We start from the raw sequence: 26,310 nt of genomic DNA, 5'->3' as shown, positions 1-26,310 counted from the left end.
CTTCTTCTTCTTATTTTCTTTATTTACACATTTTAAATTATACAAATCAAACACATTTTTCTGTTATAAAAGAAAAGAAGGGGGGGAATAGAAAAAAATAGAAGAAAAAATAGAAAATAAAGTTAAATGAAAAATCTTAATCAAGACATACAGTTTTTTAAGAAATACAGACCTTCATCGACATTATTATAGACATATATTTCCAGTAAGAGGTCTTTTTATTGATTTTTCCTCGCTACTCTTAGTTTCTTACCTAGGCCTAATCTCTGGTTTTATTCCCTGACTTGTTAATGACTTCATTCTACCTCTATACCATGGGTAGGCAAACTAAGGCCCGGGGGCCGGATCTGGCCCAATCACCTTCTAAATCTGGCCTGTGGATGGTTTGGGAATCAGCGTGTTTGCTTTTATTTAAAATGCATCTCTCGGTTATTTGTTTGGGGCATAGGAATTCATTCATTTCACACACAAACAGCCCAAAAAATATAGTCCGCCCCACCCCCCAAGGTCTGAGGGACAGTGGACCAGCCCCCTGATGAAAAAGTTTGCTGACCCCTGGTCTATGTAGTTCATAATTTCTCATTTCTAAAAATTCCTGCCTCTCTTCTTGTTCTACGAAAGACCATTCTCTTAACTCTGTGGAATTTTGTCTATGCTCAACCAAGAGTCATCGTTGGAAACGTATTTCATCATGTTATTTTTAAAAACATCCCATCCCATTTTAAAAACATCCCAATGATTTCTGATGGATTCTGTTGGTTTTGCTAGTTCAAGACATTCACATAGCCTTTTTGACTCGGGTCCCTTCCAAGTTCTGTGGCTCTGCAGCTGGCGGAGCTGGTGGGCCCTGGGCAGAACCCTCTGGGTGCTTTTGGGGTGGGTTCCCTGGGGGCAGAGGGGGGACCCTGGGGGGCTCCGCCTACTGAGCTTGACCCCCTCTTCCTGCCAGACGAGCGTGAAGCCGTGCAGAAGAAGACCTTCACCAAGTGGGTCAACTCGCACCTGAGCCAGGCCTCCTGCCGGATCAGCGATCTCTACACCGACCTGCGGGACGGATTCATGCTGACCAAGCTGCTGGAGGTGCTGTCCGGGGAGCAGCTGGTGAGGAGGGGCTTTGGGGCAAGAGAAGGCGGGGAGCGTCTTGGGGGGCTCCGTCTGCAGCAGGAGTTTGCTTCGAAAGAGGAAAACATGGGCCAGACCTGTGGATTTCTGTGTTGCACTGATGAACTCACTCTGCACATGGTCAGGGGCGTTTCCTTCTTCGCTCCGATGCCACTGACTCCAGGGTTTCTGAGGTTTTGCTCTGTGGGGGCAGGAGAAGGGCCTGATGTGAGATGCATTCCCAATACAGAATGTACTCTGCACATGGTCAGAGGCGTTTCCCTCTTCGTTCTGAGTTTCTGGCATTCAGAACAGGCTCTGGGGTTTTGCTCCGTGGGGGGAGGAGAAGGACGCGATGTGGGATGCATTCTGTGTTGTAAAAGAGAGCGCATTCGGCACATGGTCAGAGACATACCCTCCTTTGCTCTAACACCGCCAGCTCCAGAGTTTCTGGCACTCGGAGCAGATTCTGAGGTTGAGTTCTGTGAGGGGAGGAGAAGGGCCTGAGGTGGAGTGTGTGTGGCTTTCGGGGGGAAAGAGAGTCTCCCCCCACCCGTCCGCTTTCTCCCCCGTCAGCCCAAGCCCACCCGCGGCCGAATGCGGATCCACTCCCTGGAGAACGTGGACAAGGCCCTGCAGTTCCTGAAGGAGCAGCGCGTCCACCTGGAGAACGTGGGCTCCCACGACATCGTGGACGGAAACCACCGCCTGACGCTCGGACTCATCTGGACCATCATCCTGCGCTTCCAGGTGGGGCCCAGGGGGGTGAGTGGGGAGCTGGGGGTCAGCGTGGCTTCCTGTCCAAAATACGTAAGAACAACAGGAACAAGAACCCTGAACTGCCCTGCGCTCTTTGACTGAAGGGCGGCATACAGTTTTGGTAGATAATATAACAATAGCACGTCCCCAGATTTATTTATTTTAGTTCAAATAATTTATATGCCATTGGTTGCCAAAATGAATGAATGAAAGAAAGAAACCTCAAAGCAACAAGAACAGGGTTCGAACTATGAGCCACAGAAGGGATGAGAGGTGATGGTCTGGCGGTTGTGATTCGAGAGAGAGAAGACGGGGTTCTGCAAGGGGGAGAAATTAGAAACACCGCAGGAAAGGGAGGTGAAGTTTTGGAGTGCGTATGTGAAATTTTTGAAATTTAATAAAATAGGGAGGAAGGAAGCTGAACGTGGTTTGCAAAGAGATAAAACAAGAAACTCCAATGGCAACATGTTGCAAAAACTTAAAATGCTAAAACGTTGAAATTTGCAGATCCAGGTGATCAAAATAGAAACGGAGGACAACCGGGAGACTCGCTCCGCCAAAGACGCCTTGCTCCTCTGGTGCCAGATGAAGACGGCCGGGTGAGCAGCCAGGCAGAGGGCAGCGCCCCGCTCTCTTTTTATTTCATTGAGTTTATTTACAGCACACACACCCTGGTCAAACTAAACATGAGAATAATAGTACAAAATCAAAAGAAAAACAAATAGCAACAAAACACAAAAATACAAATAAGACATGATAACACACGAAAACTTATACAAAACAAATAATTATACACACACACACACACACACACACACACACACACCATATTTCAGTTCTTCTTTTCTTCTAATTGACTTCCTTCATCTTCAACACGGTTCTTTTTTCATTTTTGGTAAACTGTCTCCTTCTTAGTTCATTATTACCCATTTTTCTTTCTGTTTTTAACTTAAGTACCATAAATTATTCTGCAGAAGTTAATTTAAACAAGTCCAAATATTAATTTGAGGGCACTGCTATTTAAGATATTCTCTGTATTTTACCCATTCTTTTTGGAATTTTTGCTTGGTTTGACCCTAATTGCCTCTGTCAATCTAGCCAATTCAATATAATCAAATAGTTTGTCTTGCCATTCTTTTTTGTGTGTGTGTGTGTCGGAATTATTTCTCTCCTCCCCCCTCATTTTTGGTAATTAGTGTCCATTCTCTTTCTCTTCCTTAGCTCAGGCTTGTGGGGAGGAATATATATGCATTTATTGCCTGGATATTCTCCCTTTCCTCAGGGAGGCCAAGGGAGTCCATACTTAAGGGGAGTCCTCACACCATTATATATCACACCATTAAAATCACATATTATGCCTATTTCTTTTCATATCGTCCTTTATCTTTAGCATTCCTTTTTTTTTGGTTGTGTTTACTCAAACCCTGCTAATGAGTCTCATTTTTTACAATACTTCTGCAAATATAATATAAATGTATTCCAGTGTTTTTTAAAGTCTTTGTTGCCTTTATCTCTTAATCTTGCCGTAAATTTCGCCATTTCTGCATATTCCATCATTTTAAGTCGTCCGACCCTCTTGCCACGGTGCCCACACAAACTCTCTTTCACTCTCTTTCCTGCCTCCTGCTTTTTGTCAGCCCCCCTGCAGGCTGCAGAGAGGTGCCCCCCCAATTCAGCAATATGCAGATTTTGTTAAGTAAAATAAATTGGAAACCTGCAGAGGCAGCTTTCGGCTGAAATGTGGCCTTTAAGAGAAAAATCCATAAAGCATCGAAAGCATAGGGAACAGGAGCAGCACGAAATAAATCAGAGCTCAAAGCACATTAAAAAAAGACTTTTGTGGTTGCTGCTCACATCTCTCCCCCCCCCCCCCTTCATCCTGCAAGGAGCTCTGGGCAACAGGGGAGATTCTTTAGGGAAGTTTTTAACGTTTGATGCTGTGTTGTGTTTTTAATATTCGGTTGGGAGCTGCCCAGAATATGGGTGGGGAAGAAATATATTATTATTATTATTATTATTATTATTTATTTATTTATTTATTTATTTATTTATTATTCTCCACAACAGCCCTGTGAGGTAGCCTAGGCTGAACAACAGCTCCTGGCTCACCACCACCCAGTGGCTGAGTGGGGGAATGGAAGCTGGTTTTTTGGCTCATGCCTTTTTTTATCAGCTCATCCCCCTGGATATGTTTCATGTGGGGCATAGATTTTTTTTAAAAATACACATAGCCGGGGGTTGGACTGGATGATGCCTCGGGGTCCCGTTTTGTGATCCTCCTTGTGCCCCCAGCTAGAAGGTGAATTCCATTCGCCTTCCTCCTCTGACTGGGGTGCCAGGCTAGGTTGAAGGCCAGGTCTCCCTCTGAAAGATTTGTTTCAAAAAAACATAAAATACTCTCTAAAATGTATATTTTACTCCTTGACTGGGAGGAAGGAGGAAGAAGTCAAATCCGTAATGGACCAGGGATGTCGGCTAGAACATCTACATGGAAAGTTGGGAGAGACTCTGGAAGGATGACATCAAATTTACAGCATGTTATGATTTAAAAGAAAATTGCATGAAAATGCTTTACAGGTGGCATTTAACGCCTCTTAAGCTAGCCAAAATGTTCAGATCTAGGACAAACACTTGTTGGAAATGCAGGGAGGCTGAAGGCACATGGATCCACATGTGGTGGAACTGTGAAAAGATCAGACAGTTTTGGGAAATGATTACAGCAAGCTGAAGAAAATGTGCAAATGCTCCTTCCCTAAGAAACCTGAGGCCTCCTGCAAGGAATTATGGGGAATGAAATCCCCAAAAAGTTCAGGAGAGTCTGTATGTATGTTACAGTCGCTGCCAGAATTCTAATCACAAAAGGCTGGAAGGGAGAGGATATTCTAAATTAGATTGGCAAAACAAGATAAGAAAGTACCCTGAACTGGCAAGATTATCAGCAAGGTTAAGAGACGTTACAGATGAAAAATTTATCAGAGTGGGATACATACAGAGTCTATGTAAAAGAACATTGTCAAAAGATCAATCTGTTGGCAGGTCTTGATTGAGCTTTGATGTACAATTAGGATAATTTTATAAAATAAAATTGATAGTGTTAATGGAAAAATCCAAGGGCTCCCTTGGACAAAAACAAAGACACCAACCAGGATAACTTGGAGCAAAACAGCAGCCTGGAGGCTTGGCCTTTATTGATCTGTTGCATCAGGGTGCTCCCCTCACTTGCAGGTGAGAGGAGGGACCAAGAAAAAAATGGTGTCCAAGGCCTTATAAAGACTTTTGAAATTGCCACCCTGTAGATCAAGACCACCCCCAGAAACATCATACATACATCACAGAAGGGGTGTAAACTAAGACCACCCCTCAGATACATCACACCTACATCACAGAAAAGGCGGTCTAATACAGAAATTTAAATATTGTTTTTCTCCTGTCCTTGTTTATCTCCTGTCTGGCAGGTTACTTGATTGGATTGCCTGGGGAGCCTGGCCATTCTTTTGTAGTGATAAATACTTAGTTCCTGGGCCAGGTCACAGGCTCACACCCTATTCAAACACAGACATGCCCTTAAGACAGGATTTGTGAAGGAAAAGACAATGGGGAGGCTTTTCCATTTTGACCGTTCAGAGGAAACATTTGCTCAGTTTAGGAATCAAAATGGTTCCAGGTTGGCCTTCCTGTGCTGATCTATGTATGTGCTTGGTTGGTACACTTATGAACATTACCATATATCTAAGACCATAAAATTCCTATCACAGATAGTAAGTTAAATAACATGGAGAAAGTAAAGTCTAAGCACGTATTTAAGGAATTTAATTCGGAAATGTGAGGGGAAGATCGGCGGTCTTGTCCAATTTAACCACAAATGGATGTACAAAGCAAGTATTAGTTAAAGAATGAATAATTGTTTATTGTTTATTTTGCTTATAATGTCTCTTGTATGTTTCTGTTACAAAGTTTTCAACCAATAAAGCATTTAGAAACTGGGGGGGGCGGGGGGGGGCGAAAGGCCGTTTCCGGTCTCCCCACCTGGCCAGGTCTGCCAGGTGTCCCTCCATTTGCTTCTTGCCAGATGTGGGGCGGGAGGGGCAGAATGGCCTGCGCCCGCTGACTCTCCTCCCTGCGCAGGTACCCTGAGGTCAACATCCAGAACTTCACCACCAGCTGGCGGGATGGCCTGGCCTTCAACGCGCTCATCCACAAGCACAGGTGCGAGGGGCCGCCGGGCGCTGCACCCCCTGGAGCAGAGGGACCCAAGGGGATTGTGGCCCCCCCACCCCCGTGCCCAGACTGATCTCTTGCGCCCATTCTCTTGGCCAGGCCAGATATCATAGATTTCAAGAAGCTGACCAAGTCCAACGCCGTCTACAACCTCCAGCAGGCTTTCAATACGGCCGAACAGCAGCTGGGACTGGCCAAACTGCTTGACCCGGAAGGTAAGAGATCCCGGAATGATCCCAGAAGCTTCAAATCCGAGGCAGAGGACATGCTCTGTGTCCCAAAGGTTTCTGGTGGACATCCCTGACCGCCCCTCCCCTTAAGAGGAAGGCTTTGCTCTGAGCCATTGGAGGGTGCTCCAACTTTTGCCCACCTGGTGTCTGCTGGGGGGGCAGGTGGGTGTTTCAGTCCAAGACAGGTGGAAGGCAGTGGCGGAGAAAGCCTCTCTGGCACCAGGGGTGGCGCAACCGCCCTTAGGGAGGGACGGAACGGGGAGCTCAGCGCCAATCTGCCCCCCTCCATTTTTGCTCGCCTGCCTCCTTCCCTCTTTTGGGGGGTGCGATCCAGCGCGGTGGCCCGGTTGGGGGCTGTGCTCTGCCATGGCAGCCAAGCTGGGAGGGGGGCACAATCTGGCCTGGCCGGGATTTTGTCACCCCCCTCTCAGGGATGGCACCTAGGGCAGACTGCACCCACCGCACCCACCTTGCTCCGCCTCTGGTGGACGGGGGCGCAGGTTGTGGCAGATGATGGAGAGAGCTCTGGACAAGACAGATTCATTACTTGTTTAATTTCATATACTTTATACACTACTTGAGTGTTGAAAACCCCTTGGAGCGGTTTATAAAAAGATAAACCGATAAAATTGCCGCTAAAAAAGATTAACAACAATAATTCAATACTTTTGAAATGTTCAAATAACAGACAAAAAACAGAGTAAGGCTTACACCAACTTCCTAAGCATCCAGAGCGGCTTCAAAAATATTTTCAGCAGGCGCCAAAAAGAATACAGTGATGTCAAGAGGCAGGGAGTTCCAGAGTGTCGGTGCTGCCACACTAAAAGACTGATTTCCTACAAATGCAGAAGAACCCAGGAGTCTGGGCTCAGGGACATGAGCTCTGCCATAATCTGTTGTTTTCTCTGTGGCCTTCCAGATCCTGTCGCCTCTCCTGCGCTTTGCAGCCTAAGCCCATTTTGAGCTGCTTACTGTAATCAGATCTCCCTGATCTAATTTGTTTTAATCTGAAATCATTCCAATTGGGCTTCTCTTTAACGTTGCGCATGGCTGCATTTAATTCCTGCCTCTCGCAGCCGCTTTGCTCGCAAGCCTTCCTTTCCAGAGGCCTCCCCGTCAGAGATGTCCCTTTCTGCTTGCTCTGCCTGCAAAATGCTGGATCCATTGGTGCCGCTGCATTATTCACCATGAACTCAATTGGTCCCCTTCCTGGTGGCTCTCAGGTGCATCTCTCCGCATCTCCATTCGCAGCCACCTCTCCAGCCCATCCTTCGCCATTTGGCAGGGGAAATCGTCCTCTCCCACCTTAGCTGATCCCCATTTGGGGGGGGGGGGTTGCTCAGTTCTCCAGCGTGACCTGTCCTTCCTTTCCTTGGTTCCCACTTCAAATCATAGAACTGTCAAGTTGGAAGGGCCCCCAAAGCATCATCTAGCCCACCCCCAGCCCTGCCACTGCGGGGATTACCTCCCGGAAAGCTGGCTTAGATGGAGAGGAGGAGGCGAAGGCGGAAGATGTTTGGTGGGAGCGTTGCCTTTGTGCGCTGGCCATGTGAGGAACCAGGGATCCCGCTTCCTATCTGACAGCAGACACCCCCCCCCACATTTTCTCAGGTTTCTCACCCAATACACCCCACCCTGTCCTTCATTTTGTGATTTCCCTGGAAGGTTGCCCCCCAACACAGCCCCTGGCTTCCTGCATCCTCCATCCTGCCTCCCATTCATGGTGCAGCAGAAGTCCTGCTCCTTTCTCTCCATCCATCACCATATTTTCTTTACCCCCCACTCCTCAAAAGAATCCCCTGTACAGCTGAATCCTCACCAGAGACTGGATCCCAAATAGCCTGGGATCTGTTGGCCACTGATCAGCTGCTTTGAAAATAATATTTTCTGCTAGCCTCACCAACCCAAACTATGTCCCTAAAGAAAATTAAATTTAAAAAAAATACCCCGAGCAGTACAGGAATCTCAGCTAAAGAATCCCTAGCCCCCACAACCTCTGCTTAGAAAGAACCATCAAACATCTCTTACTGTCAAGTTTCTCCATATGTTTAGTCAGAATCTCCTTTCTTGTAACTTGAAGCCATAGGTTCGAGTCCTATCCAGCAGCAGAGCAGGGGGAAACAAGTTTGCTCCCTTTTCCGTGTGACAGCCCTTCAGATAGCTGAAGATGGCTCTCCTCTCTCCTCTCAGTCTCCTCTTCTCCAGGAGAAAATACCCAACTCTTTCTACCGTTCCTCATCAGGCTTGGTTCCCAGACCCTTCACCATCATCTTGGTTGCCCTCCTCTGCACACCTTCCGGCTTGTCAATACCCGTCTTAAACTGGGGTGTCCAGAACTGGGCAGGGACCTCCACTTGCTCCTCTTCCTGCCCTCTCTCCTTCCCTTGGCAGATGTCAACATGGAGCACCCAGACGAAAAGTCCATCATCACCTACGTTGTCTCATTCTACCACTACTTCTCCAAGATGAAGGCCCTGGCTGTGGAGGGGAAGCGGATTGGGAAGGTGAGGGGGGGAGGGAGGGAGGAAGGAAGGTGGGCGGGCGGGCAGTGGGTCGAGTGCCACCTTGCCCCAATGGCAGGGAGGGCTGAGGGCTGGACCTGTAGCCAATTTTAAACTCCCCACGTCTGAAACATTCACACTGGACCTGGAGGAGATGGTTAGACAAAGGGGGTGGGGAGCACACAGCTTCCAAAGAAAGGCAAGGAGGGGGGATTTATTTTCATTTTCTTTTTGTATATAGTTTCATTCATTTTCAAAAATAACTGGTACACCAAGATAGAAAACAACTGTTGTTGAAGAAGCACAGGTATTGGTCACGGTCATTTCATGGGAAGTAAAATCACAGCAGTAAGACAGATAACCATTTATTTCTAACACACACAAAGGGCGAAATCACCTTTTATTAGAAATTCAAAAGCAGTGACAGTCTATTTTCCATGGAAGACAGAGAGACTAGGTGGGACTGAGATATCATATGAAAACAGGATGGGAGTCAGATTAGGTTGACCCCAGGCCAAATACCCCTAGGACCTGGGAATCCACAAGTACATCAGAAGATCCTGGCTGCTGGATCAGGCCAGGGGGAGCCCATCTAGTCCAGCATCCTGGTCTCACAGGGGCCAAATGTCCCTAAGGTCCTCAGAATCTAGATAGACTGCCTCTGGACCTGGAGGCTCCGTAAGAACATAGGATGAGCCATGCTGCTGGATCAGGTCGTCTAGTCCAGCATCCAGTTCTCACTGTGGCCGACCAGATGCCTCTGGGAAACTAGCAAGCAGGATTTGAACACAGAGCTCTCTCCCCTCCTGTGGCGTCCAGCAAATGGGGTTCAGAAGCACTGCTGCCTCTGACCCTGCAAGCAGAGGGTACCCAGTGTGGCTACTCTTCTCCAGTAGTAGTCAGTAGTGTCCTCCTCTTTTGAAGACCCCTGAGTTGGGGCCATCGCTGCCTCCTGTGGGAGCCCCAGGCGAGGGGAGTCTGCTTGCGCTCTGCACTCGACCTCCCCCACCCCTGTGTGGGAATGTTCAGGGTGGCAGGAGAGGATATATTGTTTATTAATATCCTCCCTAACTTGTGCTAGCAAGTTCCTCTACTTAGCAGAGTTTCACATTCCCCTTTTTTACATGCACAGCACATGGCTGGCTGCAGGCTCGTGTGAGCCTCTCACTATTATACAATTCAGTCTGTCTCAGATTGAATTGCACGTTCCTGGTAAGTTCCCTTGAATTCCTCTTAAAAGAATAAAGATGCCACAATCTTATTCAAAGTCAATAAAAGCAGTTTACTCACATCAGTTCACTGTTGGATCCCTGAAGGCAGACTTAGTTACAAATATGTACACGTGGATCTACCCCATATGGGGGAATAATCCCAGTACTTCTGCTAGCTGAGAGCTAGCAGAGTAGTCCTAGCTAGAAGCTGGTCAAACGTAGAAGGAAGTGAAAAAGAGAGAGAGAGGTGTGCTGCATGACTCGTCCTTTTGTTACCTGGGCAGGTGAGGTCACGCCCACCTTCTATCACATGCAAAAGGAAGGATGCTCCAGCCAGGAGGAACAGGAAGTTTTCAACTGGCTGGATCATGGGTAGGCAAACTAGGACCCAGGGGCCAGATCCGGCCCAATAGCCTTCTATATCTGGCTTGTGGACGGTCCAGGAATCAGCGTGTTTTTACATGAGTAGAATGTGTGCATTTCTTTAAAATGCATTTCTGGGTTATTTGTGGGGCATAGGAATTCATTCATCCCCCCCCAAAAAAAATATAGCCCAGCCCCCCCCCCCAAGGTCTGAGGGACAGTGGACCAGCCCCCTGCTGAAAACGTTTGCTGACCCTGGGCTGGGCCATCATCCCCCTGCATGTCCATTCCAGGAAAACAAGGATTGTTGTATGGGATTTGACTGCTCCCAGTGGATCGCATCCCACAGCCTGGTCCTTTTCTGCAGGTGCTGGACCAGGTGCTGGAGATTGAGAAGATCATTGAGCGCTACGAGTCTTTGGCCAGTGAGCTCCTGGAGTGGATCGAGCTCACCATCGCCATCATCAGCAACCAGAAGTTTGCCAACTCCCTGGTGGGTGTCCAGCAGCAGCTGCAGGCCTTCACCGCCTTCTGCACCCTGGAGAAGCCAGTCAAGTGAGTGGGGGGCACGGGGGGGGAAGCAGAGGGCAAGGAGGCTCCTGGGCTGGAGGGGGGTCTTCACTTGGGCAAAGGGGGCACCAGGGACTGGTGTGTGGGGACAGGGCTTGCCAACTCAAGCCAGAGGTTTTTTCTGGCCGCCACTCCCTTGATTCCATAAAATAAATAAAACCTTCTGGGGAAAAAATATTTCTGAGGTTTGGGGATGCATACCCCTAAACATTTTGTGAATTTAATGGGAGAAGAAATTCACTGTATTTGGAAGAACTACGCGTGGGAAAAAATTACCGATGGAAATTGCATGCCCAGGCAACCTTGCCCAAAGAAAAGTGTTCTCTGTGGGCCCTGGAAGCAAAGCAAAGGCAGCTCCTCAAGTCAAGGGGCCAGGAGTTCAAGGGGGGGGGGGAGAAAAAAAGACAATACCCAAATATCAGCCGCTCCCTTAAAATTCCACAGGCACTCACACCCTTAAATGGCGAATGTAGAAGAAAACCCCACAGGTACTAGGGAGGACTCACAAATGGGTTTAACACCTGTTCATAGCACCATAAATGCAAATAAAAAATCAATACTAAACTGTAAAATACGGGGAAAGCGATGAAGGACATGAGAATTAATTGCACAACAGTCTCAAGCTCGCATATCGGCAGTAAAACATTGTTTTGTTCTGTTTTACCGTATGTCTGTTTCAGCAGCGATATCGTAAAAGCCGATTTTTGTAAGGTTGCGAATTTAAGCCAGACTTTAACTTTTCACAGTCAGGATTTGGGGGGAAATTGCGGCTTATGTTCAGGCCAGTATGGTAGGCAAGTCAGGCGGTCCTTCTTGTAAACTAGTCCTGAGCTGTTTGAGGCTTTTATATACTAAAAAGAACGCCTCATTTGCAAAATACTGCGCAGTGACTTGGTTTTGTGCCTCTGGGAAACATAAAATAATAACATTTATTCATTCATTCATTTATTCATTCCCCGCCCATCTGGCTGGGTTTCCCCAACCACTGTGTGCTGCTTCCAGCAAAATATTAATTCATCAGATATTAAAAGCTTCCCTAAACAGGGCTGCTTGAGATGTCTTCTAAAAGTCAGATAGCATCCTTAGTAAGCAGGACAGAGCAGGTGCCCTCTAGGGCCTCTTTTGGCCTTCAGCACCCCACTCCTCCTCTCTCTTTCTTGCATTTCTATTCCACCTTTCTTTCCCCCCCTCTCTTCATCCCCACAACAACAGCCCTGCGAGGCAGGCCAGGCAGAGAGGCAGCGGCTGGCCCCCAGTGAACTTTGGGGTTGAGGGGGGATTTGAACCCTGGTCTCTCGAGGGTCCTGGGAGGCCGATGCTCAAGCCGCCCCTGGCCCTGGGAGCCGTGTGCCTGTTGAGGGGCAGCTGACGCGGTCCCTGCTCCCTTGGGGGGGGTGTGGTCCCTGCTCTCTGGGGCTGGAGGCTGATCCCTCTGTCCTTTGCCTGCAGGTTTCAGGAGAAGGGGAACTTGGAGGTCCTCCTCTTCTCCATCCAGAGCAAGCTCCGGGCCAATAACCGGAAGCTCTACATCCCCAAGGAAGGCAAGAGCATCTCCGACATCAACAAGGTGGGTCCCAAGAGGGTCTGCGAGGGGCAGTAAAGCAAAGAGTCCAATTTGTCAGCGTCTAAATGATACCGAGCGCTAGAACAGCTTGGCCAAAATCAGGAAATTCTGCCCATAGTGTGGCTATTTTCCACCTTCCCATTTTGGCTCTTAAGCACCCTATCTGCATAACCGAGCAATTCCAAAATATAGATGCGCATTTACTCTCGCAAGATTGAATGTCTTGCCCTCGGCTGGACTTGAGGGACGATTCCAACAGATTCCACACAAAAAACGCCTATGTCCCTGTGGAGATGGCAGCACCGAATCGGTGGCACATGCCCTTCTGGTTTGCACATTTGATAAAGACTTGAGGAATGAGATTATCACCCCTCTTTTATTGTCCATTTCGGGTCGCCCAGCCACTGCCCCAGGGTCCTTTCTCTTGGCAGATCAAGATGAGCAGGTGACAACAAAGGTTTTTAGCTGGGGCAATCAGAATAAGATCCACCATTTGACTATTGATTCAAAACCCTAAAATGTATTTGATATATGTAACTGTCAGAGCTGCCCAAGGTCCCAGCTCACAAAGGACCAACGCTGCTTCTTTGTTAAGTACAAAAGTCTTTATTGAAGTTCAGTTTCACTTCCAGAGCCGCAGCGCGCAGCTCTACGTCTCAACTGTCAGACCGCTGATGCTCCGTCTGAGTCTCCTCCCCCCTGACACCAATTTAAGACTCTAGCCTTACTCCACCTCTTCCTCAGTTCCTTCCGCCTCTGGTTCCGCCTGGCCGTTGGGGTCTCGCCCTTTCTAGACTCTTCTGACGCTGATTCCCCTGAGCCTTCCCCCTCCCTCCGGCGGGCTTTCGGAGCTGGTTCCCCATCCGGGTCTCCTGCTGTTCCGCGCGCCTGCACATTTGAACTTGGCGCGCGCGCCCAGCCAGCAGCTTTCCTCCTGACCGTTCCACTGCTGCTGTCACTGCTTCCCCCTTCGGGGGGGCTAGCTGCAACTGACCTCCCCTCCGTTGGAGGCGTGGTCAGCCCTGACTCCCTCTCTGGAGGAGACACTGCCCCTGACACATGTGACTCTTCCCCCCCACTACGCTCTGGTGGGGAAACTGGTCCCGATCCTCCACTGCTGCTTTGGGGTTCCCCTCTGGCTCCTTGTTTCTGGTGCGTCCCCCCTGGGACCCCCCTTGCCCTGACCATCGGCGCCCCCTTCTGTGAATCTTCTGATTCGCTGGAGAAGCTCATGGAATCTCTCGGGCCACTGTCATACTCCCCTACGCTGCCCTCGGATTCTTCCCCTTCGCTCTCCATTTCCTCTCTCCCCAGTGCTCCTGCTCCTGAGTCTCTGACAGTAATTGACTTTTCCCCCCTTTGTATATTGTATTGTTTTATTGCTGTGGCCGATGGCTGATACAAATAAAGATTCATTCAGTCATTCATTCTGCGGTGGGCAGGGCGGCCTGGGGGAGTGTCAAGACGGGGGGGACCTAGGGGGTCTCAGAGCTTGCAGACCATGTGCAGAGGAAGGAAACCATGATGGTCAAGGACCTGGAAATGGTTGAGAGAGTTGGGGAGGCTTGGCCTGGGGAAGATGAGGCTGAGAGCTGGGATGAGAGCCGTCTTCCAATATCTCTTTCCCATGGAAGGCGGAGCAAGCAGGTTTTCTCCTGCTCTGGAGGGCAGGATTCGAAGCCATGGCTGCAAGTTACAAGAAAGTTGATTCTGACTCAGTGTCTTGGGGGCTGGAGTTGAGATTCCAGCCTTGCAGGTGGTTGGACCACATGACCCTGGGGATCCCTTCCAACTCGACCATTCTATGACTCCCTGTCGAGATTCTCAGCTTGAAGGGGGTTGGACTAGATGACCCTCAGGGGCCCTTCGCACTCCACAAGTCTATGATTCTATAAACCTTTCTGAGGGAACGGACTCCGTGGGAAGCTGGCGGGATCTCCTTCGCCGGAGGCTTTGAAGCCGAGGTCGGAGCGCCCTCCTCCATCCGGGATGCTTGGGCGGTTGGTCCTGCATTGCAGGGGGCTGGGCTGGATGACCTTTGGGGGTCCCCTCCCGCTCTGTGACTCTGTGCCCTTCCTCCTCTCGGCAGGCCTGGACCCGGCTGGAGAAGGCGGAGCACGAGCGCGAGGTGGCGCTGCGCAACGAGCTGATCCGCCAGGAGAAGCTGGAGCTGCTGGCCCAGCGCTTTGACCACAAGGCCGTCATGCGGGAGACCTGGCTGAATGAGAACCAGCGCCTGGTCTCCCAGGTGAGGCGGGCAGAGAGACGGGGGGGGGGGAGCCTGGGGGCCGGGACTTGGATCAGGGGAGGGGGAGGAAGGACCGCCGATGATAGAGGGATCCGCTCCTGTGTTGCCTTGGAAGAAAGAGGAAGTGCTTCCTCTATACAGTGGTCCCTTGGTTCTCAAACTTAATCTGTTCCGGAAATACGGTACAAAACCAAAGTGTTCCAAAGTGTTCCAGGCACACTTTCCCATAGAAAGGAATGCAAAATGGATTAATCCATTCCAGACTTTTAAAAACAACCCCTAAAACATGAATTTTACTCTCTAATGAGACCATTGGTTCCATAAAATGAAAGCAATAATCAATGTACTGTACTATAAAATAAAGAAGACAGCATTGTAGATGAAGAAAATTAAAATTATTATTTTTCCTTACCTGCACTGATGATAGTCCTTGTTTGGATAGGGGGCTTTTATCCGTTTCTGCAGTCGCACAGTCAGTCAATCAGTAGCTGAACTGGGTTCCACACAGTCACAAAATCAAATGAACCAAATAAGCCACAGAAACAAAAAATGCAAAATAAATAGCAAAAACAAAAGCACCAAACTTAATCCATTGCGGAAGTCCGTCTGAATTCCAAAATGTTTGAAAACCAAGGCGCAGCTTCTGATTGGTGCAGGCGCCCCGGAAACAATAGCAGACAGCTGCATCGGACGTTTGGCTTCTGAAAAACATTACTTCTGGGTTTTGGCGTTTGGGAACCAAGGTACCACTGTATTCCAAACTGAGAAAGTGGGGGAGGGCTTGTGGTTTCCTGGTGCGTGAAAAGCACTCTGCCCAGGGGGGGCAGGTCTCCTTAGATCTGCCTCCTCACTACCTGGTCCCTCCCTCCCTCTCGCCAGGACAACTTTGGCTACGACCTCCCTGCGGTGGAGGCCGCCATGAAGAAGCACGAGGCCATTGAGGCGGACATCTCCTCCTACCAGGAGCGCATCCAGGTGGTGGTGGAGCTGGCCCAGGAGATGGAGTCGGAGGGCTACTACGACAGCAAGCGCATCAACGCGCAGAAGGAGAACATCCTGCGCCAGTGGGGCCTCCTGACGGAGCTGGTCAGCGGCCGCAGAGCCCGGCTGGAGCAGAACGTGGCCCTGCAGAAGGTCTTCCAGGAGATGGTCTACATGATCGACTGGATGGACGACATGCAGGTGCCGGGGGGGGGCACAGGGAGTGACAGACTGGATGGGCCCCCTTTGGCCTCATCCAGCAGGCTCTTCTCAGGTCCTTCCCCTTGCTTCATCTTAAACAGAGGTTGGGTGACCCCTCCGTCAGAAATTCTTCAGCAGGGTCTGGGCTGGATGAATCTTGGGGGTCCCTTTCAACTCTACAATTCTTTTTTTTTTAAAAAAAATCTTTTTATTAAATTTTCTACAAAGGTAAGATAAGAAAAGAAACAATAACAAACAATCTCCGCTCCTACAATACCTAATAAAAAAGCTTCTGGTTTTTTAACATTTTATTATAGATCATTTCCCAGTTTTTTTAAACCACCTTGCATTTCCACCACATATGATAGAAAGTACCCTCTGTTTCTTTACATTTCCAACACTTATTACTGTCACCCATGGAAGGGGGGAACAGGAAAAAACCTAAACATGTAGCAGAGTTCAGCAGAATTCCCCCCAAATAGACCAGAGGCAATTAAATCCAGCAGAGTTTACTGAGTTTACTGATACAGAAGGCAAATGAGCATAATGGTCACAAATCCAATACAATCAGGATTAGACCTGTTCAGCACTTATAATAAGACTTAATGTTAACACAAAGCGTACAGAAGACCAGAACAAAGTGAGAGTGAGAGGGAGACCCAGGCTCCTCCTGGCCTGACTATTGTAGTCACTACGACCTTAACGGAAGAGATAACAGGACCAGTTTAAACCAGCTGTACCCAGCTTCCCAGTAGAAATGACCAAAACATCAGAAACCTTCTTCATGTTTCTCACACATAGAAATAAACTTTCTAGAACTGTCCTGATTCAGAATAGCAAAGATCTCTACGCATCAGATTAATACTTTCTGTACTAAAAAGTGAAAACTGACCATTAGATCTTGTTCTGTATATTTTTGCCAATTTAACCAGGGTTAGATACCACCGGCCCCACATTTTAATCAATTCTACAATTCTGTGATTCTTTTATAACCACAGCTTTAGGAACAAGCGAGAAACAGGCTCTGCTGCTTCTCCCTGATCTCCTGACTTTACAAGAGGCCCCTGGTCCTTCCTTGAGAAGACCCCTCGCCCCCCCCCCGGCATTCTCCCCCAGCTTGACCAAATGCTCAAGCCCACCAGCCCACAGTTTCGACAGCCTTCTTGATCCAGCCCCAGACGCCCCCAAAGCCCACCCCATGATCCTTTCAGATCTTAGAATCATAGAAGGGTGGCTGGGGAGGGAACCCTCAAGGATCCTCTAGTCCAGCCCCTGCAATGCAGGAATCACGGCTCAGGAAGAAAGAAGACAGGCAAGTTAAAGTAATGGAATCTGCTGAAATGGCAAAATTGACTATGAAACTGAGAGGAAGAGATGACAACGAATTTTAGGAAGAATGGAAGATATTTTTGGAAAATCAATAAAATATCATTTTTTTAAAAAAAGGAATCCCTGACAGATGGCCACCCAACCTCTCTGGAAAAGCCTCCCAGGAGGGAGAGCCCATCACCCCCTGACTGGGTCATGCGTGGGCCCTGTGGGCTGCCCAGCTGCCCGCCTGAGTGAGCCAAGGGATGCCCTGCCCTCCGCAGGGCAGCCTGGGCACATGCCAGGACCATTCTCTCTCACGCATCCTGTTCGTTGGGGACCTGGCCTGGGGGCCTTGCTGCATTTTGGGGGGGGTGGACTTGACAAGCCCTGGGAGCCCCTTCCAAGCCTGTGACTCTAAGCCCTGCGGCAGGAGCGGCTGGACCAAACATCCCCCTGCATGGCCACTCTAGGAAAACAAGGAATGTTGTACTTGACTGCTACTTGTGCATCACATCCGCGCCCCCTTCCCGGCAGGCCCAGCTGTCGTCCAAGGAGTGTGGGAAGCACCTGCGGGAGGTGGAGGACTTGCTGCAGAAGCATGCGCTGCTGGAGGCTGACGTCTCCGCCCAGAGCGAGCGAGTGCAGGCGCTCAACGTGGCCGCCCTCAAGTTCTCGGAGCTGACAGGTAAGACCCCCTTCCCGAGAAGAGGAGGACAGGAGAGATTGACAGAAGGTCATAGTCCAGAGGCTGCAGAGGGGAGAAGCTGGGAAATATTGGGAGAGGAGCAGGAGGAAGCAGCAGCAGCAGCAGCGGAGAGACAGCTGGCAGACTCTGTGTCTTCAGAAAGCATTCCTGACCCTCCTTCTCCCAGGACCCGCCATCAGTGCTGGATTCACATATAAGCTGAACAAGCTCTAGCTTAGGGCCCCAGTCTTTTGGGGGACCCCAAAAAAATTAAAGAAAAAAGCTGGATGTACATTTCCAAAATATAAGTTAAAAAACACATAAAACCTACATCCAGCAACAGTGTTTAGTGTTGTGTATCTTCCTGCCCCTCCCCCCTCACCTGCTTGCCTGCCCCCCTCAAATATCCCTGCTTTGCTCCTTTCTATATATAGGGGGTCTACATTCTGCATGGACTGGTTGCAGGGCAACATGGGCAAATGGCTTGAGATACCTATGAGGTCCATAAATGACCATCTAGCATATATTCAACACAAAAACCAGCGACAATTTGTTGTTGACAAAGGACAGCTGGACATATCAAGGGCCCCATTGCCTTCAGGAGCTGAGGGCCGCATCAAACCTCAATCCGGCCCTGCAGAAAGTATTAGAGGTTCCTGTCCACACACTTTTGCTGCGCAGATGCTGGTGGCTAGGTAAAGACTCTTTTAAACTGTTAGCAGAGTTTATCTTCTTTCTCTCGCAGAAGTGGTGAACTTGACAAAGTTGTTGTCTTAAAGATGACTCGCAAACTCTGTGAAGTCTCGGTCAAGAGGTTTTATTCCCAGACCAGGTTCATTTTTTAAAAAAATAATATTTATTAAAAGTTTAAAGATTACAGAAAGAAGAAAAAAGGAGAAAAATTAAACAAAACAAATCAATATATTACAATACATAAAAAAACAAAAAAATACATCAAAACCAAAACAAAAGCAAAAACAATTAAAAACACATCCAATATTTCCATATCTTTGTCTTTCATTTACTTGTTTCATCGACCTCCTCACACCTCCCTTTTTTGTATTCTAGTTATTAATTATTTCAGCAAATCCTTTCCATCTTTCTCTGTTTTCTGTCATATAATTATCTTAATTTATTTTAACCTTATCTTACCATTAATACCATAAAAACTTATTTGTACTTAGCTCCTTATAACATTTCTACTAAAGCCATGTAATTTCATTCCAACATTTTTCTAACACTCATTAATTTTACAGTATTTCTATAAATAAATTTTAAACTTTTTTCCAATCTTCTTCCACCGTCTCTTCTTCCTGGTCTCGGATTCTGCCAGTCCTTTCTATCAATTCCATATGGTCCATCAACCTGGTGATCTTCTGTCCGAGGCTCTTAACTCTTTTCCATGTCCCTTCTGCAGATCTTCTTCATATTTATACATACACTTTACTTTATCTTCTGCTGATCTTGTTCTTAATTTCCTTCCTTTGGCGCTGAGGAGTAGATCTCAGGGAAGCTCCAACCTAACAATGTCTTTATTCCTTCTCGACAGGTCAGCCCATTCTCCGTAGTCAAAATTAAAGTCCAAAAGATATTTCAGGACGTGTTTCAAAATCCCTCCAAAACTGAAGGCCCCCACAACTCCAATCTCCTCCTGACCCAAGTCCAGGTCCCAAAAGCCAGAACATCCCTGCATAAGGGGATCTGTCCAACTTTCCTTCTCCAATCCAAGCGGGGCTCCAATCCTCAAAATCTGACTTTCTCTAAATTCAGTCATAGAAGGCAACAACTTATATTCATCAAATTGCCTCTGTAAGGCTGGGGCTCTCTCCACTTGTATTACTTGAGGTTCAACAACAACTTTCTCCCTCGCCTTCTCCACAACTTGCCATGTCAAAGTAGATTCCTGAATCGATTCCTGAGTAGTTTCTGTATAGATGTTCACTTTTTGTCCCAAATCAGTCACTTTTTGTCCCAAATCAGTCACTTTTTGTCCCAGATTATCAATTTTAATAGTCATCACATCCGTCTTCTTATGAAGCTGTTCCAATGAAGCACTTACCTTGCAAAATGCAATCACTAAGGCTTCTTCTGTCAACATTCTTACCAGTCCAAGGTCAATCCCTGATTCTCACGGTCTTTTATCTCTGCAGCTGGAAAATTCCCCAGCTCCACTCCTGTAACAGTTTCAAAGGCTCCCTCTAGAGGAAACAATTTCTATTTGTATCAGTCCTTTTAAACGCAGATCCAGCAACAAAATTAGTTTCAATTTTCAGTTACTTTTGCTCCTTTTTAAGCGCAGAAGGAAACAATGGAAACAATATATTTCTCTTGTTTAACTATCTGTCAACATACATTTTATTCACAGTCAATGAACTTTCCCAAAACGTCAATCTTACTGGCAGCCCGTTTCCAGGTTCAAAACGGTGGTAATTTATCTTTCTTCACTCTCTCTCCTGCAGGCTTAGGCGATCTAAGATTTCCCCCCTCTTCTCCTGCTTCCAAGGGGGGGTTTAACGATTTTAACCGATGGAGGTTTAATTCTTTACAGAAGACTTTCCAAGACTTTAGCTTGCAGCCTCTTTGCTTCAGTCTATTTACAAAAGGGGGAGGCGGACTTCCTGTTTAAAACCTCCCCGTTTCGGTGCCAAATTAAGATGTTTAAAAATCCAATTTTCCGTTCTACTCACGGGTAGTTGTTTCAAGATCAAATTGTCCACAGGAAAAAGTCAGCGCTCTCCGGCAACAGCAATGCGGCTTCACTCCGTGAAAAAAGCAGTCGATTCAAAGCACCGCGCCACTCACCCCACGTCGCTCCGGATCCCCAAAACCGGGTTTCCCCGCGAGTAGGGGAGGCGCAAAAGGTGCCAGCCGAATCCCACGTTCACAGGCTTCTCCCGCCTGTGATTTTTATGGGTCCCCGCCTTCGCCGTGGCGGCCAGACCCTAATTTCCATGCAGCGAATTCCTCCCAATCAGAGGAATTCCGCCATTGTCCGGAGGCGCCAACCCGGAAGTCTATTCCCAGACCAGGTTCAAGCGTTACAGTAGCAAAGGTATTTTCAGTTGTTAAAATAAACAGCAGTTAACAGTACACTATCAAACAAAAGTCTCATCTCCCACACATCATAAATGACAGGAACAGTCATTCAGCAGAATTTACAGGCAATACTCTTCGGACAGACGTCTGCAAAAACGAAGCCCAGCGGTGGTCGTCTTATTAGGACTTCCAGCTGATGCTAATTAAGCTCAGAGTGCCACTCCCAAATTTAAGGGAAAACTCTGGAAAATTGCTAGAAACTTTCTACTCGTTTCTGGCAGAATGATTCCCGCCTAACAGAAAGCTCAGAGGCAGAAAGGACAGGTTAGCCGACAAAGGAATGATCTAGAATAGGATAGACGGGGGGGTGGGGGGACTTCATCTGGAGCAACGCCATTATTTTAGGGAGGCTGCCTTCCTTTGTGTCTCTCTGTGAACGATGGGATAAATTACTTGGTAAGAACTCCTCTTGTTGATCTGCTTCCTGGCTGTCACCAGGGGACGGATTGGGTTCCCAGACGCCGGACACCAGCCTACTTTGGCCTGGTGGGGGCAGGAGTGGAGTCTGGGGAGTCCCTGACCCCTGGGCCAGGAGCACCCCAAGACCCACAGTAGCAGAGACAAGAGAGAGAGAGAAAGAGAGAGTGTGCTTCCTCCCCCCCTCGTCTTCCTCCTGCTGCTTTGACTCTCTCTTTTTTAAAAAATACTTTTTGTTAAATGTTATCAGTCACATCAGACAAGGTGCCCCATGATATTCTTGTATCAGACAAGGTGCCCCATGATATTCTTGTAAAGAAGCTGGTAAAATGCGGTCTTGACTATGCTACCACTCAGTGGATTTGTAACTGGCTGACTCACCAAACCCAAAAGGGTGCTCATCAATGGTTCCTCTTCATCCTGGAGAAGAGTGACTAGTGGGGTGCCACAGGGTTCTGTCTTGGGCCCGGTCTTATTCAACATCTTTATCAACGACTTGGATGATGGACTCAAGGGCATCCTGATCAAATTTGCAGATGACACCAAACTGGGAGGGGTGGCTAACACCCCAGAGGACAGGATCACACTTCAAAACGACCTTGACAGATTAGAGAACTGGGCCAAAACAAACAAGATGAATTTTAACAGGGAGAAATGTAAAGTATTGCACTTGGGCAAAAAAAATGAGAGGCACAAATACAAGATGGGTGACACCTGGCTTGAGAGCAGTACATGTGAAAAGGATCTAGGAGTCTTGGTTGACCACAAACTTGACATGAGCCAACAGTGTGACGCGGCAGCTAAAAAAGCCAATGCAATTCTGGGCTGCATCAATAGGAGTATAGCATCTAGATCAAGGGAAGTAATAGTGCCACTGTATTCTGCTCTGGTCAGACCTCACCTGGAGTACTGTGTCCAGTTCTGGGCACCACAGTTCAAGAAGGACACTGACAAACTGGAACGTGTCCAGAGGAGGGCAACCAAAATGGTCAAAGGCCTGGAAACAATGCCTTATGAGGAACGGCTAAGGGAGCTGGGCATGTTTAGCCTGGAGAGGAGGAGGTTAAGGGGTGATATGATAGCCATGTTCAAAGATATAAAAGGATGTCACATAGAGGAGGGAGAAAGGTTGTTTTCTGCTGCTCCAGAGAAGCGGACACGGAGCAATGGATCCAAACCACAAGAAAGAAGATTCCACCTAAACATTAGGAAGAACTTCCTGACAGTAAGAGCTGTTTGACAGTGGAATTTGCTGCCAAGGAGTGTGGTGGAGTCTCCTTCTTTGGAGGTCTTTAAGCAGAGGCTTGACAACCATATGTCAGGAGTGCTCTGATGGTGTTTCCTGCTTGGCAGGGGGTTGGACTCGATGGCCCTTGTGGTCTCTTCCAACTCTATGATTCTATGATTCTATGATTCTACATTCAACATTATTTCAGAAACAAAATACAATACAATTCCCCACCCCCTCCACCCCACCCCCAAGACTTCCTTCAACTTCCTTTTCTGGTTCTTAAATATTTGCTTCCCCTGCTTGTTTCAATTTACCTTAATATTACAATCTTTAATTTAAATATTATTATATTCTTAACCTTTTTATAGCACACCTCTAACACTTTATTATTTTCCAGTTTTCACCTCTTAATTTCTATGTTATTAATTGTAAGTTGTTAGTCAAACCCTGCTAGCAAGTCCATTTCTTTATAGTTTTTTTGTAAGTATGACATAAATGGTTCCCAGTCTTTTTTAAGGGCTCTGTTCTCCTTGTCTCTAAGTTTTCGGGTTAACTTTGCCATATTCCATCAGTTTTTCCTGCCATTCTTCGTTAGTTGGCGTCTTGTTGTCTTCCCATTTCTGGGCTAGTAAAATCCTAGCTGCCGTTGTTGCACACAATAAATAACTTCTTCTTTTCTTTTGGCAAGTCTTGACTTGTAACGCCTAACAAAAATGCTTCTGGCTTTTTAACTAATGTGGTCTTCAACATTTTTTTCATTTCATTCTAAATCATTTTCCCAAAACTTTTGATGATTTTGCAGTTCCACCACATATGAAAAAAGTGCCTTCTTTTTCTTTGCACTTCCAACACTCACCCTCCCCTTCCTGCTTCCCCCTCCTTCCCCCGCAGGCTACCAGCCCTGCGACCCGCAGGTCATCTGCAACCGGGTCAGCCACGTCCAGAGCTGCCTGGAGCAGCTGCAGGAGCTGGCCTCCAAGCGGCGGCAGGAACTGGAAGCGTCCCGCCAGCTGTGGTCCTTCTTCCAGGAGATGGAGGAGGCGGAGGCCTGGGTGCGCGAGAAGGAGCGCATCCTGTCCTCCCCTTGCGGCTACGGCAAGGACCTCAACAGTGTGGCCAAGCTGCTCAGCAAGCACAGCATCCTCCTGGGCGAGCTGGGCGGGCGCCGCTCTCTGCTGCAGACGGCCATGCGCCGGGGAGAGCAGGTCCTGCTTCGCAGGCAGGGCGCGCCGGGCGCCATCCAGGAGAAGACCCGCGAGGTGCGCCAGCACTGGAAGAAGCTGGAGGAGCTGGCGGCCGCCCACCTGCGGAAGCTGCAGGAGGCCCTCGCCTTCCACCAGTTCAGCGCCGACACGGAGGACCTGGTGGTGTGGCTGCAGGACGCCTACCGCCTGGTCTCCAGCGACGACTTTGGCCACGACGAGTACTCCACCCAGTCGCTGGTCAAGAAGCACAAGGGCGTGGCCGAGGAGATTGACCAGCACCGGGGGACCGTCCTGGCACTGCGCACCCAGCTGGCCGCCCTGGCGCCCGAGTACCACGAGCTGGTGGACGTCCAGGTGCGCATCGTGGAGGTGGAGCAGCTGTACGGGGAGGTGGCCGAGGTAGCCGTCCTGCGGCGCCAGTGGCTCCAGGACGCCCTGGCCGTCTACCGCATGTTTGGCGAGGTCAACGCCTGCGAGGTCTGGATCGACGAGAAGGAGCAGTGGCTCAACCGCATGGAGGTGCCCCAGAAGCTGGAGGACGTGGAGGTGGTGCAGCACCGGTAAGGGCAGCGGAAGGGGGCGGATCCTGGCACCACAGGTGGTGGGAGGAAACGGGGTGGGAGGGCAGCTTGTGCAGAGAAATCCAGGCTGGGGCTCAGGGGGCGGCACCTGCCTGGCAGGCAGAAAGACCCTGGTTCCGTCCTCTGGCATTGCCCCAGCTGCTGCCCTTCGCCCTGTGGGAATGGTCAGAGGATAGATTGCTTATTAATATCCTTCCTAATTTGCGCTAGCAAGTCCCTTTAGAGTTTGGATTTGATATCCCGCCTTTCACTCCCTTTAAGGAGTCTCAAAGCAGCTAACATTCTCCTTTCCCTTCCTCCCCCACAACAAACACTCTGTGAGGTGAGTGGGGCTGAGAGACTTCAAAGAAGTGTGACTGGCCCAAGGTCACCCAGCAGCTGCATGTGGAGGAGCAGAGACGCGGACCCGGTTCCCCAGATTACGAGACTACCGCTCTAACCACTACACCACACTGGCTCTCTTTACTTAGCAGAGTTTCACATTCCCCTTTTAAACGCATGGCGGGGAGCTGGTTGCAGGCTTGTGTAAGCCTCTCACTATTAGGTCCCTGGTAATTTCCCTTATATTCCTCTTAAAAGAATAAACACGCCACAGTCTTGTGTCAAGTATATAAAAGAGGTTTACTCACGAATCATCAGTTCCCAGTTGGATCCCTGAAGGCAGACTTAGTTATAAAGATAAACATGTGGATCTGTCCCATATGGGGATAATCCAAGTGTCCTCTGTTGGCTGAAAGCTAACAGAGCATCTCTAGCTAAAAAGCTGCTCCAACGACGGAGGAAGTAAAAAACAGAGAGAGTGCTGCATGCCTTGTCCTTTTGTTACCTGGACAGGTAAGGTCACGCCCACTCCTAGTCACATGCAAGAGGAAGGATGTCCCAGCCAGGAGGAAACAGAAAGCTTTTGACTGGCTGGTCCAAACATCCCCTTGCATGTCCACTCTAGGAAAACAAGGAATGTTGTACTTGACTGCTACTTATGCATGACATCGCACAAGTGGATGTATATGGGGCAAGGCCCCTCACAGATAGACTGGTCCTGAGTGGTTATGGGCTTCATATCTCAATGGGTTTCTGATGGGATTCTGGAGGGAGGGAGAACCAGAAAATGGCCCGATGGGATGGAGGAAGAGAGCTGGCCTCTGGGAAGGACGCCCGGCCACCTCCTGGAATAGAGTGGAAGGCCAGAGCTCCTGGGCTGGGGGCTGCCCGGCTGCCCTCTTTCTGCCCCTTTCTGCCCTAATGGGTCTCCCCCATCTTCCTCCGCAGGTTCGAAAGCCTCGACCAAGAGATGAACAGCCTGATGGGCCGCATCCTGGACGTCAACCAGATAGTGCAGCAGCTGGTGGACGGGGGCCACCCCAGCTCCTCCGAGGTCCGCTCCTGCCAGGACCACCTGAACAGCAGGTACAAAGCATCCCTTGTGCTGAAGGACGAGGGCAGCTCACTGGAGCATGCACAGAGTGCTTTGCTCAGAGGAGGCTCAGCCAGCCGCAGAGATCTGAGCGTAGGGCTTTCCTGACTGGGGGGGCAGTGGGCTTTCTGTAGCCCAGATGTGGGCTGGCAGTAAGCAGGGCACACTGGCCCCATTAAGTGAGGCGGACTGGCTTCCTTCGCCCGGCTGGACCCCTGAGATGGCGGAGTCCCCTCCCGCTCCCCCCGCAAGCAGAGTGCAGAAGGGACGAGGGAGGCCTGTCCTCAGAGAGCCCTCCCCCCCGCCTCTGCTCTCTTTAGAGGACTGTCCCCTGTCCCCTTTGCCACCTCCACCCTGGGGGGCCTCAAAAGCAGCCACCTCTCATTTGGCTCATTGCTGCTTCTCGTTTGGCTGCAGCCCTGA

At 48.9% G+C, this 26,310-nt stretch overlaps 1 protein-coding gene across 2 annotated transcripts in view; it reads left to right on the top strand.

Moving 5' to 3' along the window:
• Window positions 1–26,310, top strand: part of SPTBN4 (spectrin beta, non-erythrocytic 4) — a 96,307-nt gene that overhangs the window by 8,768 nt on the left and 61,229 nt on the right. For both annotated transcript variants that reach the window (XM_083626685.1, XM_083626684.1), the window contains exons 3-15: window positions 950–1,101; window positions 1,678–1,851; window positions 2,368–2,459; window positions 5,986–6,066; window positions 6,178–6,293; window positions 8,700–8,812; window positions 10,751–10,938; window positions 12,403–12,520; window positions 14,607–14,765; window positions 15,645–15,947; window positions 17,793–17,943; window positions 23,579–24,452; window positions 25,743–25,880. In XM_083626685.1, coding sequence (XP_083482811.1) covers window positions 950–1,101; window positions 1,678–1,851; window positions 2,368–2,459; window positions 5,986–6,066; window positions 6,178–6,293; window positions 8,700–8,812; window positions 10,751–10,938; window positions 12,403–12,520; window positions 14,607–14,765; window positions 15,645–15,947; window positions 17,793–17,943; window positions 23,579–24,452; window positions 25,743–25,880 — 2,659 coding nt within the window. The remainder of the gene's footprint in view (window positions 1–949; window positions 1,102–1,677; window positions 1,852–2,367; window positions 2,460–5,985; window positions 6,067–6,177; window positions 6,294–8,699; window positions 8,813–10,750; window positions 10,939–12,402; window positions 12,521–14,606; window positions 14,766–15,644; window positions 15,948–17,792; window positions 17,944–23,578; window positions 24,453–25,742; window positions 25,881–26,310) is intronic.

Source organism: Podarcis filfolensis, assembly GCF_964270895.1.
Source record: "Podarcis filfolensis genome assembly, chromosome: 8".
Classification (NCBI taxonomy): Eukaryota; Metazoa; Chordata; class Lepidosauria; order Squamata; family Lacertidae; genus Podarcis; species Podarcis filfolensis.
The sequence above is the reverse complement of the archived record's forward strand: the minus strand, read 5'-3'. Positions and strand labels throughout refer to the sequence as shown.